This window comes from Glycine max, chromosome 3 (assembly GCF_000004515.6).
Source record: "Glycine max cultivar Williams 82 chromosome 3, Glycine_max_v4.0, whole genome shotgun sequence".
NCBI classification, from domain to species: Eukaryota; Viridiplantae; Streptophyta; class Magnoliopsida; order Fabales; family Fabaceae; genus Glycine; species Glycine max.
In genome coordinates this window covers 38178940-38197703 of record NC_016090.4, presented here as the reverse complement: position 1 = coordinate 38197703, position 18764 = coordinate 38178940, and the positions used below count along the sequence as shown (strand labels likewise).

The following is an 18764-nucleotide window of genomic DNA, read 5'->3' as shown; positions in this document are numbered from 1 at the left end:
TGAAACAAACCCTCAAAGTGTACTTTTGTTGACGGTGGGATTTCTAATTGGTTACCCATACAGTAAGCCCAGTCCCCCCTTTAACCTCTGGGGGGGGGGGGGGGGGGGTTGTTATATAGAACATGATAGTGACAATTCAGAAGCTTTCTGTCGTTTGCATAGGCCAGTGCAATGTAGCTTATGTTTCTCTTGCAGGTTCAGATATAATGTGCCTAATTGTGGATTAAGTATTTATTTCATTGTCACCTTCTCTGTGAAGACGGTAGGATATTAACACAAATGTTATTGATGCAGTTATGGGTAAAGTTGAGGGGCAAGGAGAATCTTGGCATGGCCATGTAACTGCGGTGACCGTTGCTCCAGAGTATCGAAGGCAGCAGTTAGCCAAAAAACTTATGAATCTGCTGGAAGACATCAGTGACAATATGTAAGACATGTATATGTTTGATTTCTTTTAATCCTTCAAGTTTATAAAACATTTGCTGTCCTCTTTACATGATCTTATTTGAATTTTCTTTTCCTGGTGGTTTTCTGGCGAATCATGTATGCGGTACTATATGATATCATCATGTGATATTTCTCTTGTTGGAAACTGCAAGAAATCCATTGGAAATAGCTCCATTTAAAGCTTAGGTTTATTTATATTTTTGGATTCATGTACTTAGGAAGTTGCACTTGTATTTATTCTTCTTGTAAATATAACATGTAGTTAATTAAGAAATCCATTGGAAATAGCTCCAAGTTTAAATAAAATAAGCTTACTGTTCAAATGTATTTCCTTGGATTTTCTAAATTTTAAAAAGGATACCATTGTTATTCTCTAGCCAATAAACACTACTACACATCTGCTGATGTCACATTCTTTGAAGAGACTCCACATTTCTCTTCTTCTTTGAACAAGTCCAACTCAATTCTTGAAGTGTCACCCATTCCATACTTTGGTCCAGTATTATCTCTTGTATAAGAATCATCTATTCATTAAGAATTTCATGATGTTGCCCCAAGCAATGTTGAAACTAAGTCATCAAACCTTCTCTTGTCACATATCAGTGTCAAGCATGAGTTGTTGACCTAACACTACTTGAAGAACCAAGTGAGTCATGTCCTACTCAACCGACTTGTTACAGAACGTCTTGACACACATTTTTATTTTCCAATTGCTCTTGGAAAAGGTATTCAGTCCACCCAAAATCCTCATCCTATCTACGATTTTTTAAGCTATCATCATTTATCTTCTCCTCCATATCTTCTTTATCTTCTATTTCAATACCAAAAACTGTTCGTGATGCACTTGATCATCTAGGATGGCAACACTCATGATTGATCAAATATAGGCTCTTGAGCATAGTGGTACTTGTGAGTTGGTTCTCCTTTCTCTTGAGAAGACAGATGTTGGTTGCAGATTGGGGTATGTTATTAAAGTTGGTCCAATTGGAGAAGTTAATCATCTTGAGGTTAAACTAGTTGTGAAAGGGTATAACCAAATTTATGGTCTTGATTATGGTGATATTTTTTCTTCTATGGCGAAAAATTGCTGTAGTACTTTTTTTCTTGCCATGGATGCTATTCGTCATTGGACACCACATTATTGGGACGTTAAAAATGCATTTCTTCATGGAGAACTAGAAGAATATTATATGGAACAACCACTTGACTTTGTTGTTCATGGGGAGTTTGGACTGGTTCGCAAACATTGGTGTTCTCTTTATGATCTCAATCAGTGCCAATGAGCTTGGTTTGGGATGTTTGATTTTGTTGTTCTAAATTCTGGACTAAAACTAAATGAAGCATATCATTCAACCTTCTATTGCCATACATCTCCCTTGTAAATGTGTTTTTTTGGTGGTTGTTTATGTAATTATGTTAATGACATAGTCATCATATGTTATGACCATTTAAAAAATTCTTAGCTGAAAGAAAACTTGTTCAACTACTTCTAGACCAAAGATCATAGAAAATTAAAATACTTTCTTGGTATTGAAGTGGTTCAATCAAAGGATGGAATCACTGTTTAACAGAAGGAAATTAGACGTGCTTAAAGAATCAAGTATGTTAGATTGTAGACCCATTGATAGTTCCAAGGATCCAAATCATAAATTTTTTCCTTATCAAGGATAACCTTATTCAGATCTTGAGAGATATCAAACATTGGTTGGAAAGCTCATCTATGTCAGAATTACTACTCCTGTGCTTATCTGGATTAATAAACTCCAAGGATTGAAATTTTGAGACATCTAGCAGAGGAAGTAATATTGTTGATAATCAAGCAGCCCTTCATATTGCTTCCAATGTTTCTTGAAAGAACCAAATATAGAAATTGATCGTCATTTTCTTAGAGAAAAAGGTTCTGTTTAAAGAAATAATTATTGAATCTGTCAATTCAAATAATCAACTTGCACACATCTTGACTAAATCTTTAAGGGGACTGGGGACCTCAAATTCAATGTTTGTTCCAAGTTATGCTCCAACTTGAGGGGGGTGTTGGAAACTGCAAGAAATCTATTGGAAATAACTGCATTTAAAGCTTAGGTTAATGCATTTTTTAGATTAATGTATAGTTCTTTAATGCATGTACTGCATAAATTGCACTTGTGTTTATTCTTGTACATATAATATGTAATGAATTCAGAAATTTACTGAGTGCTAAGATCTCAAGTTTCTTAGTTCAAAACTTCAAATCCTAATATATTAACTTCTCTAATCATTATGATTTTTCTTTTGGCCATTACATCAATAGTTTTGACTGAAATCGATAAGTTATTTTTATTTGCATATTTTATAAAGGATTAAATGGAGCAGTGGATTTAATATTTGGGTTTTTTCTTTTTCTGTGTGTGTGTGTGGAGTGGGTGAGGGGTGATTACTCTGTTGTAAGACTCCTGAATGGGTTACCAGTAGCTTAATAGCTTTGTGTCTGTGTGTTTGCCTTGTTATAAATAAGAATGTGGATTTTGCAGTGATAAGGCTTTTTTTGTTGATCTCTTTGTGAGAGCGTCAAATGCACCAGCCATCAAGATGTATGAAAAGGTATGGTTCTGTATTTTTCATTTCACGCAGACCTTCCCTTGCTTTCTTATGGGTTTATTCATGTTTTAAAGTGGTTTCTTACAAAAGATTTACGGAGATCTCACAAGCTGTTATTTTTAGGCTCTTCTTTACTTGTTTTATGTGCTATTAGGAGGATTCCTTGATCCTCCTGTTTGATATTTCTCTTTCATTCTAGAAAGTTTTCTTTCAATAAATAAAACAATAGAAATAAAGGAAGAAATAGGGTATAGAGAAAATAGATATCTTGTATAAATTATTGCATGGTAAACTTTTATTTCAAATAAGTTGACAACACTTGGCAACATTTAGACATTCTTCTGCTCCCGGGCTTTATGTATTGTTGCCCTGCCATGTTCCCTCGCATTGCTGGAAGAATGCTGGAAGAACTCTTAGCGGTCATTTGGTTTTAGGGAAACACAAAGGAAAGAAAAGGGGGAATTATCTTCCACTGTTTGGTTTACAATTCATGTAGGAAACATCAAAAGTCTTATCCAATTAGTACTAGGTGAGGTTGACTACATGGATTGCATGATGCCATTGGCTCGGTCATGAAGGAGTGAATTAATTTTAATGGGCCCTTCCACAAATTACTTTCTTCTCGCAATGGATGCAAACATGATAAGTTGGAATATTTTGTTGTAAACACTAAAATGTCCCTGCTCTACTGCTTTATTTTACTTAATCTTTTTCTGCACGTATGTCGTCGTTTCAGCTTTCCTACTCCTGTTGCTCCTATCATGCACTTATACTTTTTTTATTTTCTTTTCGAAATCTCGTGTTTGTATATATTTTCTATGATATTTTACTTCTGAATGTTATTATTCATATTGATTTTCTATTTAAAAAATATCAAAATTTTTTTTTTTTTTTAGTTTTGACTGAATATTTTATATAATAATATATTATATTTTTATCCTTTGTATCACGTTCTTTTTATGTAATAAGTTTTTTTCAAAATATATTTTTTTACTGAGAGAGTAGCATCATATCTCATTTTTATGTTGGGGTATTTATGTCATTTCAGAAACATATATTTGTTTTTTCTTTTCTTCCATTTTCTACACAACCAAACAAGAAGAAAGAAAAGTTTTAGCTTTCTTCCCTTTCATTTTCTCCCCTACCAAACAACCTAAACAACCATATCTCACTTTTCACTCATTTTCCTCCCTAAACCAAACAAACCATTAGTTTCATATCCAAAAATCAACATGCTAAAGAATCATAAGCTGTTTTGCTAGAATTTCTGCTAAGTCTAACTTTTCATGAGACTGAGCATCAATTGAGAACTGTCACCACCAATGTGGAGTATGGAAGCTGCAGCACAGTGGAAAAGTTAAATCAATTCAACATAGTGGCCTTCTGTTAAAAAGTTGGATAGGGATATGTCTATGAATCTATCCTAATATATTTCTTGTTCTGTTAGTTTAATATTCTTATGGAGAAGTTTGTGTAGGCTGTACAGAGCAATAAATTACAGTGACACATTCTCACAAGTCACAGCATAAGGACTTGTTCATGATTATTAGCAATATGAGTGTTTTCTGATTTTTAGGTTAGTGAATTGGTAAAGTGAGAGGTTTCAGATTTTAAGTTCAAAGTTCCAAGTGGTCATTGGGGGTTTTGCAATGCTCTTATGTGTTACATATATTTAATTTAATATTTAATGTTTAATGAATATATGAAGTATATAAGTATTAAGTAAAATGATGAAATAAATTAAATATACATGTAAGATTATTTATGACACATAAAATTCATGCATTACAGATACAAATAAGTATTTCAATACATGTAATAAATCTTAAACATATTAAAAATGTTTTATAATAAAATTAAAAATTAAATATAGATATGAATATGAATAATGATTAAATTATAATTTTAGGCCTTAAACTTGATTCATGTTTTGTTTCAGTTTTACATGAAAAACCCTACATTTTGGTCCCTATATGTTTTTTTTCTATGAATTGGTCTCCATTATTTACTGAAGTTATAAAAATGTTGGAGTGGTTTTCATGACCGAAGTGAAGAATGATATGCCACGTGTTAGAACCAAAATTAGGTGCAATTTTTTTTGTATAGGGATTAAAATAAAAATAGGTTTAAAGTATAAAGATTAAATTTAGCATTTTTATAGCTTAAATAAATGATAGGGTCTAATTTGTAAGCGGCTTTTCATATAGGGACCAAAATGTAGGACTTTTTATTATAAAGGCTAAAATGAAAAATGGTGTCAAGTGTAGGAACTGAATTTATAATCTATAATTAGACCACAGTAATATAATAATAAACTTAATGTTGTAAACTCGTTTTAATTACAGTCATTATTAACCTGCCTTAATTGTGGCCTCTTTGGAGTCTACCTTAATTGCAGTCTCAAGGGGGTGTTTTTAGTCCCATGTTGCCTAGAGAGTAGAGATATGACTTATGCAGCTTATAAAGATTGGACAATCTTTACCTTACAAACCAGTTTTGTGGGTTTGAGTTATGCCTTAAGCCCAAATTTTAAGACTTGACAAATAGCATCAAATGAAATATTGAACCCCAAAACTCAGGTTCAATTCTTGAATTGAGCAATCTTCAAAAAAATTACCACCATTTTCAAAAATATGACAATATAATTATCTACTGTACAATTTAAGCAATATTGGCTCAGTGGGTGGGGGAGTCTTGAAATTTTCTCAACCCTGGTTTTGGTGCCATTAGATAACTAGCAAACTGTGCATTAGCTCCTAAGAAGTTAGTAAGAATGTCTTTTGACTGTTTTGTGAAATTCATTGTAATCACTAGTGGGAACCATACATTTATCAGAAGTGAGAATCTTGAGTGCATTTGATAGCTTCCTTGTTGAGATTGATGAAAATCTGGTCACCATGGCCTGATCCGATATAATAAGCTATGTATGAATATGATAGGAGTGAAATAGCAAGATGAGTGTTATGATGTAGATTTAATTGAAAAGAGTAGGGAGTGACCTCCTTGGCAAGGTGGGGAGAGTTGAGAACAATGAGAGTGGAAGCACCGGTTCTGATGGAATAGATGGGGCCCATGTTTGTTAGTCATCTGTGTGAAGGTCTTGTAAAGTTTCTTCTCCAATTGCAGCAGATTCCCTATCACTGGTAATCCTGGAACGGCTGCAACCACTACCAAACCAACCTTATGCTTGTATTCATATCCAACACAAAAGTAAAATTGACATGCATGCGAACATGAGACATACCTGGTACCTCCGACTCCCGCATGTCTCTTAGTGAGGAGCAGGAAGAAGAAGAGGATAGAAAAAGCAGCTGTGGCTACAGTAACTGAAAGGGTGAGGAACTGGTTTGATAGGTTAAATTGTGATTGGTTCACATGGTTTGACTTGTTTGTTGATGATCCAGTCTGACTGGCTGGTCTGGTCATTTTCTAACAGGCTGAGAATTGCGTGTGACAAAGTGTCATGCCACAGCCTACCATTTTCATTTTGCATTTCCAGTTGCAGCCACTATAGTAGTGGATACTGCATGATTTTGTTGCAGTGGTATGCGCGACTCTGTAAACCCCTTTTACCCAGTGTTGCTCAAGGTGTATTTTTGGAAGTAATCTCATGATTTTGCCCCCTTTCTTTCTGAAGCAAAGGGTTCAGAATTGAAACCTCTGTGACAGTTGTGTTTTGTATGTGTCTGAAAATGGACCCTGTTCTCCAATGCCATCTTCAGCCATTTCTGACATTTTCCTGCGGTGTTCAGTTTCCTGTTACCATCTTCAGCTCTCTCTGGTCTGCTGTTTCTGTTCTGGTCTCACTCCCACTGTTCTTCCCAATCATTTTGTTGCAACAGATATTTTCTCTCCACAGATTTTTCTTCATGATTTCATTTCGGGTATCTTTTTTATGTTTTAGCATTTATACATGTGTAATATAAATTATTTAATTTGTCAAAACATCAATGTAGCAATCTTCTTGCTATGATTCTATCCACTATCCTGCTATAATGATTTGCGGCCAAGCTGCTCTGCATTGCTATATGGGATTGATAACTGTGTTTTTTAAAATAGTGTGCGGTACAAAATTTTTAGTTTTAGGTTTCTTGTTCTTCTGTTCTGCATCTGGCTGGTAACAATGTAGTATAAGTGGATGATATATACAACCTGAAAAGTCTGATCCCACTAGGCAAGGTTGGCTACATGAATCACACAATATCATTCAACTCGGTTAAAAATATAAACTTCTTTGATATTATATACCATGGGATTCCTCTTAAGAACTTAAAATTTCCTTCTTGGCCTCACTCTCCCCTTTTTATAGGACTAAAAATCATGTAATTTACTCAATTCACTGATGTTTCCAATGGCCTTATTTGTACGTGTCCAAACCTTAACCAATATTTTGTCATTTTTTTCTCAATCAATGCCACACCAATATCTTCTCATGTACATTTTTGTATTATGTCCCTTCTTTTGTGGCCATACATCCATCTTAATATGCTACTCATATTTTTCTCGCTGTTCCTTTTAAGCCCAAAATTTACTACCATATAGAGTATTATAGCCAAATGTATAGCAGTATGATAAAACTGGCCATTGAGTTTGGTAGCTACTTTGCAATCACAGATAACTCCTAATGCCTTTCTCCATTTTAGCCATCCCGCTTGTATCTTGTATGTAACCTCATTAATTTCTCCGTTATTTTGTAGTATTGATCCTAGATATTTTAAACTTAAATACCTATAATATGTCATTCTTTCCCAATTTTACTTCTAAGTCATATTACTTCTGCCTCTTTCTAAAATTGTAACACATATACTGTATTACTCTTAAGCAAAAACCTTTGTTTCTTAAGTGTTTATCCAAAGCTCAAGTTTAAAGTTAACTGCTTCTCTTAATTTCTCAACCAAAAACTATATCATCTGCAAAAAACATGCAATTTGGGATAATGTTTTGTATGTCCTTGATAAGCACATTCAAAACTAGATTAAAAAGTAAAACTATATCATTTTCCAAAAGCATAAAATTAGGGACAATATTTTTTATGTCCTTGGTAGACACATCCAATACTAGATTAATTGTAAGGGCTTAAGGCTAAGCCTTGATGTAATCCTATCTCTAAAAAACGTCCTTAGTTTTGCCTCCTGAAGTTTTCACTTCCTGGAGATCATACATGTCTTGTATAGCCCGAATATAAGCCACATGAAAGTGGATGATATGTGTGATTAATATAGTAATGTTTTTAATTGGATATTAGGGTTTGTTATAAGAGACACATAGACTAATTATGTAAATATTTTAGAAATTTAATGTCTTGTTTATATTTTGGGATAGGGATTACCATATGTTGGATTAGGGTTTATTTTCTTACATTAGGATTTCCTGAGTCTAAAATTTGGAGTTGCTAACCAATTACTTTCCTAATTGGCATCATAGCTTGGCTATGTGATTTATCGACGAGTGCTACGCTACTATTCTGGGGAAGAAGATGGTTTGGGTATGCTCCTAAGTTCTTGTTTTTTGTTTTTTGTTTTTACTCTTTTAATAAAGCTCATGCTGCCATTTATCCATGATCATCTTATGCTTTGTTTTTAGATATGAGGAAGGCATTGTCTCGTGATGTTGAAAAGAAGTCCATCATCCCTCTTAAACGGCCGGTCACTCCTGATGAATTAGAGTATGACTAAGTCTGCGTTTCATGCAACAGAGTTGCATGAGCTTATTGTGTCTCAAAGTAAACCATGTTGTGCTTGATAGGCTGTCAAGTTGAAAGGAGTTGAACATATTATGTTGGAACTTCGAAGGTTTAGTAAATGAAAAATGATCCTAGAAGATAATCTTGCTAGTAAAATGAAAAATCTTGTCTTGTATCCAATATGTTATAATTAAATATCACTTGCGCGTGTTATTTCATTAGATTAAAATTATCAAATCAATCATACTAACTTTGTGTTATTCTCCAGAAATTTCTGACCTGTGGTTTCCTGGTCTTTCCATCTATACCTGCCTTAAGGTTCCTTTAGGCATAGTCTAAATCAAATCCATTTTTCGAAAGAAAATGATCTGCGATCTTTGCTTTATCTGTCGACACTGGATAGTCTCACTCATTCTTGGTTTGGAATAGAAATTGATCTACGACCCTTACTTTATCTCTACCTTATCCTTTCAGTTTTAGGTGCTGAATCTCTCCATCATGTCCTTATCACTTGGGTTGTGCTCGAGTAATATCTTGCTTGCGCATCTGTAGATAGTGGACCAAGAATGTTAGAAAGCATATCCATGACTTAAAATGAGCTGGAAATTTCAGAACTTAATATGCACATTTGTGGGTTATAATCTTCTTAAGTTATGCCCTTGCATCACTCCTAAAACCGATTGAAAAGGAATATATACTATGAATCTATTGGAAGTCAAACTGCTTAGCATGGCTGTTGGCAAGTAGTTGTATAATGTATGGTGGACTCACTGTTTACGCATTAGTGCTGTTTGTGGACCATATAAAAAACTTGATACGAATTTGAAACCCATAACAATTTGAAGTATCAAGATCCCTACTTCTTACTGTCCCTTCAAAACGCGCTGTAGCCAGCATCTCCTTATTTACATTTTAAGCCCTATTCCTTACATGAATGTTAAAGGCAAGGTTTTTACTTTTTGCACACCCTTTTTTTTTTGCTTCCCGCACCCTCCAAAAGATCTAGACAGATGAAAATACCCCAACAGTGATACGCTGGTGTTTGGCCAGTAACTACTTGGCACTATTGATCTTTCACTGGTGACCAAACATCTTTTCGGATATGAAGCGGAAGGCAAAATTGTGCACTTAGGATTTTCACATGGTTCAACAGAAAATAACATCAATAGAAATAATAATAAAGAAGAAAACACGGTGTACACCAAAAGAATCATATTTCAACCTCGTCCACCCATCCCGTGTTTCTTTCTATTTTTTGAAAATACTAATTTAGACCAAATTGTTAAATTTAACATTAGTTTATACCTCAAAAGATTCGTGACATCAAGTATTTAAAGTTCTAGCAAGTTGGTCCCGGATGAACAAAAATATCTTGCGAGTATTTGGTGCAAATGTAATGAGTAATCAGAGCTAGCTTCTAGCTGACTGATCGGCCAATCAAGGTAATTTGTTGATTTCTTGTTCAGTAAATATGTTGAAGAGAATTTTGAGCACGTGTTGCATTGCATGTACGATAAACGGTACACTTGTACCATATACGTGAGACCCACTTGTTACTTTGTTATGCCTACGGCACATTATTTTGGCTGTTTCACTGTACAAACGGTTCTTGACAATTAACTGTCCAACTATGCTATATTCATAGGTGCGCATGCATTGATTTGACTGTTCAATAACTATGCTATGTAGTTGATGTCCACTTTAACTTTGTTCCATCTACAGCACACGTTTGAGCCGTTCCATCATTCACACAGTCTCTTAATAAATAAACAAATTAGACGTATCATGCATTCCTGAGTTTCTCATCTTTTAAGATCATCTAAATATTTATTCATCATCCAAGAAAAAAACCACTTTAGTCAGAATCAGATCGGTGGATACTTTGGATGAGATAGGAATGAATGAATTGGGCTCATTAATCTACTAGGTAGTGGTCCTGCTGGAGCAGTGGCCTAAACTACAAGTTTCACATGAGCCTCCAGTGGATCAAACAATCTATTGTTACGTGGTCAACTAAAATTTTCCCCTTTTCATATCATAGATAGAACTTTTTTTTAAAACTCAATTTCATGGCATACTAACCCAAAAGTTAATAAAAAAAAAAGCTCCGTTTTTTCGGTATGGTTGTATCCTTCTATTCATAATATTGGTGGACCAAGGTACATAAAATTGGTTAATAAAAAAGGTACCTCATATTGCTGGACCAGCTAGTGAGATAACCCAACAATAGACAAAGGTGTATCATCTACCGCCCGTATGTTTCCTGATTACACAACAGGTAAACAAGCTATAAAGGAGTTGAAGACGAGGATAAAAATGATAAGGAGGTAGAGAAAAGTGTCACAAATCATGGAGCACTAAATTATTTGACACAAAATTATTTCAGTTTAATTAGTAGTTTGTTTTGAATTCTTCGTGAAGTATTTAGAGATCTGTTTTTGTCCATAATAATCTTATCCCATTTTGGCCAAATTGTCTCCCGAAAAAGACATGTGTTCTCTATGAAAAAAAATGTTAGGATAATAACTAAAAAGAGAGAGCAACGAAGGGTTGAAGTAAGTGGGGCTGAATTGACCATTCCCAAAACATAAAAAAAAAAAGTAGTGGTGGGCACGTGCCTCATGTCATCGTGGGATATATTGTACCAAAAACCAGAGATTGAAGAAAGTGATACTGGGGGTTGGAGGGGCATTACCAAAATGGGTTACACTCCAAACACTATCTCACTCCCCCACTTTTGCATCTGATACTGATACGATGCCAAATCTGAGGATTCTTCTTCTCTCGTAGAAACCTCCACCTCTATCTTTGTCCAAGTCACGGGCCTCATGGCCATGGGGGCTTATTACTCTATACAGTTTTTTGCAGTTATTTCTGATAAATGCTGACCCCCTTTTCCATGATTTCAACGGCAAACACATGCAGGCCTCATGATGCCACCCATATGCTGTGTCATGTGTTTGTGACGAATTAAGTTCGGGATAGACTGAAAATTTGGATTGACGGGGACCTCACATCGATGTGTGCAAAACTATATACTAGCCATATGAAGATACATACTACTGAGCCCACAATCGTGTCTCTTTGAGGCCATTTTCACTTTAGGTGAGTGATTAGAATGGACGACCAAGTGGAGCCCTCAGTTCTCTGTGTGCCAGATTTTGACACGGGGGTACACTTATTTCATTGGCTAGCTACTGTCTTTGACAACTCAGTTATAAAATCTCAAAACCTTTATGGGAACAGCTTTTCACCCTTTTTATCTTTATAAATGTTTCCCATACTTTCATGCAACAATTAGGATTACAAATTTACAATATAGGTAAAGTATCATGTTGGATAAAAATAATTAACTTCAACAACATATAGCATATAAGTTAAAAAATTTATAACGTAAAATTATAAATTTAATGCCCAGTTTATCTTATTGGTCTCCTAGTAATTTAGTTCACAAATTTGATACTTCTATTTTGTAAAATCGTGTAATATTGATCCCAGACCATAATTGGACGTTGACCGTGTTAATAAAAATAATTAACTTCAACAACATATAGCATATAACATATAAGTTAGAAAATTTATAATGTAAAATTATAAATTTAGTCCCCCAGTTTATCTCCAGTTTTGAATTTGGTCTCCTAGTAATTTAATTCACAAATTTGATCCCCTATTTTGTAAAATCGTGTAATGTTAATCCCCAAGCCACAATTGGACGTTGACCGTTAATAAGTGATGTTGACTGTCATGTGTCACATTCTTATTGGATGATGACTGTCACGTGTCATCTTCTGATTGGATGTCAATCTCATGAAAGATGAAATAAATCGTTGTTTTCATTGACCAATAAAAACATGACACGTGACCGTCATCATCCAATAAGAACGTGACATGTGACAGTCAATATCACTTGTTAACGGTCAACGTCCAATTGTGGTATGGGGAATTAACATTGCACGATTTTACAAAATAGGGGACCAAATTTGTGAATTAAATTACTGAGGGACCAAATCCGAAACTGGAAATAAACTGGGGAACCAAAAATACAATTTTATCAATTTATAAATATAATATCCTAAGTTTTTGATAAAGATGATATAAGTTTAATTTATTTGTATAATTTGCTCGTAATTTATTGCTAAAAAATTTCAGAATATATTATTTTTCTTGGTCTTATAGTATTCACTTATATATTTATATTTTTGAAAATTTTAATTTTGTTCTTATATATCTATGATGGTTAATTACTCGTGCTTTAATAAATTATGAAAAATTAATAGAGAAATATTGGTTAAAATACAATGATAATTAAATTAAAATAATTTTCAAAGATCTTTTATAAAACGTCACAAATTTAATTAAAAAATATTAAAAATTAAAATTACAATAAACTTTTGCAACAATAAATTTATAAACTTTAGTTCAATGTGATAATGATGCATCTTTGATGTGGCAACTTGTGAAGTTTGCTACGTTGGTTCCACGTCACAACTCAGTAATGTACATCTCATGCAGTCATCATAAAGGATGTTAAGGTTTGAGTGTAGTGGAAAAGAAATAAAGGTAGATGTCTATTAGATTTTCATAAATTTTATAGTTTATATATATATAACGCGGATGGGACAACATGTGTGTTAAGATATCTGTATCCAGACTCATTCATTCTAATCAATTTTACGAATAAGTTATTACCTATACTCTCACTCACTAATTATATGAATAACTAACTACCTTATCATGAAGTAATTTTTGTAGATACCCGTAAAATTCATTATTCGTTATCATCCTTCAAGTAGGCAACACATTAGATAACATAATATCTATTTTTACTTGTTTTAACGTGGTCAAAATAAATTCTTTTAAAGCTTCTGTGGAGTTGATAAAGAAAAAGAGATAGAGTTTAACTTTATTATAACTATTAGTTACGAGTATTTTTTTTAAACTTACAACTACTTCACATATTGAAGTTGTTGGGGTTGACAAATCTTTTGTCGGTGAAAATTTCCTGCACACAATAGAATTAGAATTATTCACATGCACCCAAGACAGAGAACTTAGATAAAACACATTATATTAAGTGGAATACACCCCAAACTTATGTAGACTCAATCCTAAAAAGAAAAAAAAGTTTATGTGGACTCATATATAATCTGTCTTCCTTTCAACTGTTTGATATTCGAGATCCATTGGACCAAAAGTGAAATAAGATGTCCAATTCCGCATCTCTCGGATGCTCAAATAGTACTTTTGGAGTCATATAACTTACTAGTCAATATGATTTTAATTCCTATTTATTTAGCCAAAAAAAATTAAACCTTTAAAATTTATTTTCTAGTGATACTTAACTTTTTTTTCTTGATTATAACACGGTTAAATTAATTTTTTCTCCTTTAATTTGATTTGAATCTCTAATTTTTTCCAAGTTCATTAGATCCTTTAATTTTTAAAATAGATTTAATTAGATTTTTACTATCAATTTGGTCTAACACCATTAAGGATTCAACCACAAGAAGATGACAGATCACTAATCATGTAGGATTCTACCATTAACAATTTAGACAGAATTGTTGATCAACACCTAATTGAAATTATTTTAAAAATTAGAAAATCTAATTGAATCCAAAAAAAACTAGAGGATGATATAAAATAAAAAATTACAGGACAAAAAAATTAATTTAATCTTATAACAAGCCAATTAATTTAAAGGAGAGAAGGGGGAAAATTAATGGAAGGAAGAGGAAAAATAGGAAAGGAAATATATTTTATTTAGTATAGGAAGAAGAGGAAGAAGATGGAAAATCTCCATTTCAATTTTGGTGTTCCTTTAATATCAAAGGATTTGAGAGGGAGAAAATTAATTGAACTGAAAACATATTTAATGAAGGAAAATTATGTTTTAGTTGTGATGGAATACACAATTCAAATGCGTTTTTGTACAAATTATTTACACTTTTTGTTATATGTATAAACCTTAAAAACTTAATTTCATATTTTAGTTTATCTTGATTAATCCTTAAATCCTAAATCCTAATAAATTAATATGAAATTGTTTCATTTTAATTAGTGATTTTGAGTTGGAGTAGAGAGAAAATTTTATTTTTCTAGGAGATTTTTTCCAACTTCAACAAAAACTATGTATGCCTATAGTCTTCTATTTGTAAAAATAAAAAATAAACAAGAACTCTAACTAGCTAGTCATACAATATAACAATAAATTATTCTTTTCACTTGAAGTTAATTTAAATTCAATCAATACCTGAGAAGGTTCCTTCCCAAGTGAACCTAATCATCTCTAATATATGATGTAATTTCTATTTCGGTTCATCATCAATAAAGATCCAGCTTTACCATAAAAAAATTTCAATCACATTTATGAGAACCAGCTCTCAAGGTTTTAACGCTATGTCCCAATGACGAATGGCCAGAAATTTCAACATGATCTCGATTTGCGGTTGCTACTACGGCGGTGGATTCGGATTTTTTCTTACTGTTGTTGTGGAAACAATCCAACTTCGTTATGAGAGTGTCTCTACGGTTTCTAAGTTTAATTTTTTCTTTCCATCAAGGAGAAGAGAAGGTGGCAGCTTGGGTGGAGGAGGTGACGTACGGTTTGAAAAAGATGTTTCTATTTCTGTTCTTAGCATACATAACAAAGCAAACTGATATACTAATGGAATTAGGCTCATCCCTTAAGCAATGTCAAAATTTATAAATAGAAAAAATGTAATTCGAAAGAGAGATTAGTCATCATTAGAATTATCTCCGGCCAATCAATGATACATGTAGTCTAAAAAAAAAAAAAAAAAAGTTAAGCCCTGTAACTAAGGAAGCTGATGAAGTAATAATTTGCCTTTTGTTTTTTCATACGTTGCTTTCCACATTTGCGGTTATGTCCACGAAAAACCCGGAAGATTGATTATAAGATGTTACATTAGACTTGTCTATTACCAGCCTCAAAAGAAAGTGGCATGGGTAGAATTTGTCATCCGATTAATTTCGTAATATAAGTCTTCATTAATTGACCTCTAATTTTATAGAGGGCACAAAATTTGTTATATATATGATCGACAAAAAGAAAATACATGCAAGCAAGCACAAAAGAGCAAAAGGACAAAGAGGAGGAGCCAGTGGGCAGGGAGATTATGAAAACAAGTGTGCACCATATATAAGAGATCTTGATAATGATAATATGGGAAGGAGCTTGTGGTGAAGATGGGATGTGGGACAAGTTCAGGGAGATAGGTGGGGAACTCAGCATGGAAGAGTTTAATCGGAGACGATATGGTGGGCACTGGCTGTGCTGTGCTCTTTTCCTTTTCCTCATAAATTAAATAATTATGTTATATATGTTATTCGAAAGTTGCACCTTGGTGACTTGTTGGTCATGGGTTCGAATACGGAAACAGCCTCTTTGCATATGCAAGGGTAAGGCTGCGTACAATATCCCTCCCCCATACCTTCGCATAGCGAAGAGCCTCTGGGCAATGGGGTACTAAGTTTATTTATGTTATTGTCAAAATTTAAGGGCTGGGATTTAATGAGGATAAATAATTTTGATTTACCAAAGGGAATCTACATAGCTTAATTGGCCGTTTATAAATTTTTTATATTATCTTTAATTTTTATGGATAAAAAATTATAATTTATTTACTATTATAAATTAATAAGTTAAAAGTAATGTTAATAGTGCATTAATTATCTGATAATTCATTCTAATATATATTTATCATTAATTAAAATTTATTAAAATTACAAAATACAAAAAGAGACTCGTTAACTAAAAAATAGATCTATAAAAAAATTATAACTTTCAATATATTTTAATCCATAACAAAGTGTGTATTAAAAAAAGTGTGTTGCTTTGCTAATATTTCTTTTACATTAATAAAAAACATTATTACTATTAATTGATTATTAAGTTAATAGAAATTTCCCTTAAAGAAGGTTAAGAAAAAACCCCACCAATTTCAGCAAGAACTCGCAGGTGGAGTTTATATGTCGCCTATTAATATGTAGAAAAAAAAATTGAGAATCAAATTCAAGTCATAGTTAGTGTGAGCAGAATACTCCATCAGATATATCTTAAGCCTGAGGATTTTTTTATTGATGATAGTGAAAATATCAATCATGACTTTGATATCGAGTTGGAACTTCTAACTTTAATGAATACGCTAATTATGATATCATGCTGGAAATAAATCAAATTTATATAACTTTTCAATTGGAATTAGCATAGCAATATCTACGTGAATAATATAATTTTCAAACATTAATGACTTAGATGTAAATTATTTAAATTATTTATTGAAAAATTCATTGTCTCACATGGTATCAGAACCTATCCTAAATAGATTCTTATATTTGTTATACTCTAGACAAGGAGTCTTAAGCGTGAGAAGAGGTGTAATCACACCTAAATAGAAGGATGTGTTGAAAGTCTTACATGACGGGTAGTTCACATTTGAGACCTATCTCAAATGGGACATGAGAAAAATAGTGCCCTAGATAAACTATACAAGTGGAGAATAATCCTCACCTAATAAGCTGGTTTTGTAAGATTGAGTTAAGCTAATGAAAAATTCACTTTCTGACACTTATTAATAGGTTGTTTAATGAGTTCTCTCGCGAGGAATTGTGACCGATGTTTCCCTATAAATATTTTTGTTATTGTTTTGACTCATTCCCCAAATTAGCTCTAATACTTTCTTCATTAATAATTTAATGGCTGGGATTTGAGGTAGGTAAATAATTATGATTGATTTACCTGCTATAAATTATTTTACATTATTTATAGTAAAATTTACATTATTTATTAATAAAAAAATCTAATTAAGAATCAAATTCAAATCTCAGCTAAGTGGAGTGAAAAAATTTGACTTATGGTGTCAACCCCCCTTGTTAACATAGTCTTTCTCTTTGTTTACATACCATTGAAAGTTTCTTCTCATTGCCGCATTTCCTTGAATTATTAGATTGTACGTTGCAGGGCAATAATAAATAGGTGATTTGATTTTGAGCATACTCCTTGACCCTAATTCGCTCATTGTACAGTATTTTGACATACTTTGTTGACATATGATGATGGATTTTAGTGGGGTGGATGATAATGCAATTTTGAAATGACATTGTCTAGCTCTAAAATAAATAAGTAAACGTATATTTAATTTTCTTTAATTTAAAATGTATCTTGATCTTAATATGTTAAAATTTAAAAATAAATATATTTTATTTATGTTGTTATAGATAGATTTATTTAAAAAATGAGTTGAGATGATTTTTTAAGTGTGTTAAGAACATTTTCTAATTGATAATCATAAATTAATTTACTTGAAATGATGAAAATATGCTTTTGGCTTTCCTAATACAGCATTTTCGGTTCAGATGAATTTTGATGGTGGATATTTCTGTAATGGGAATTCAAATGTAGGATTTGGTGAAACTCCACTTCATGCGAAAGACCAACCCACCAACTTTGTCACATGTTCACAAGCGCGACCTTGTCTGCCATTTTTATTATTGCCAACTTTTATGAAGATATCATAGGACAAACAGGTCAAAACATATCTCACCTTCATTCTGAGAACACCTTAACGTGGTTCACTGCTCGATTCTATGATAATATTCCACTGTATCTAATCTCCATTCAAGTTGGGTCATGTTGAAAATTTAAATTAAGTAGCACTGTATAGGTCACGTACATCATTGCTTTATATGTTATCACAACAATAATTATAGCTCTTGGGTGATGTAACAAGTATCATTTTCTTGTTAAGAGAAGGGCTAGCATTCACACAGGGATGACTTGTAACTCACTTAGCTCTAGTAGTCCATGTTCTTTTGTCAAAGTTGATATGAATTCCATATCTTATGATTCTTTTTCTTTTGTTAATTTCCAATGACATTTAAAAAAGTTCGAAGTCTCTTATAGTAATAATCATAATCTACCTTTACCTATAAAGATTTAAATCTTGCCTATTTCTAACAAAGAGTATCTTGGGATTCTTTTTCTTTATCACAACAATAATTTTGTCGCTTGGCCGTTTACATAATGGTTACAAGA

The 18764-nt window shown here is 32.7% G+C and overlaps 1 protein-coding gene across 1 annotated transcript in view; it reads left to right on the top strand.

Annotated features, from left to right (window-relative positions):
* Positions 1 to 8811, top strand: part of LOC100306394 (uncharacterized) — a 10561-nt gene extending 1750 nt beyond the window's left edge. The window contains 4 exon segments of the mRNA NM_001251233.2: positions 295 to 427; positions 2958 to 3027; positions 8449 to 8509; positions 8608 to 8811. Coding sequence (NP_001238162.1) covers positions 295 to 427; positions 2958 to 3027; positions 8449 to 8509; positions 8608 to 8699 — 356 coding nt within the window. The 3' untranslated portion in view covers positions 8700 to 8811.
* Positions 8812 to 18764: the final 9953 nt, after the last annotated feature.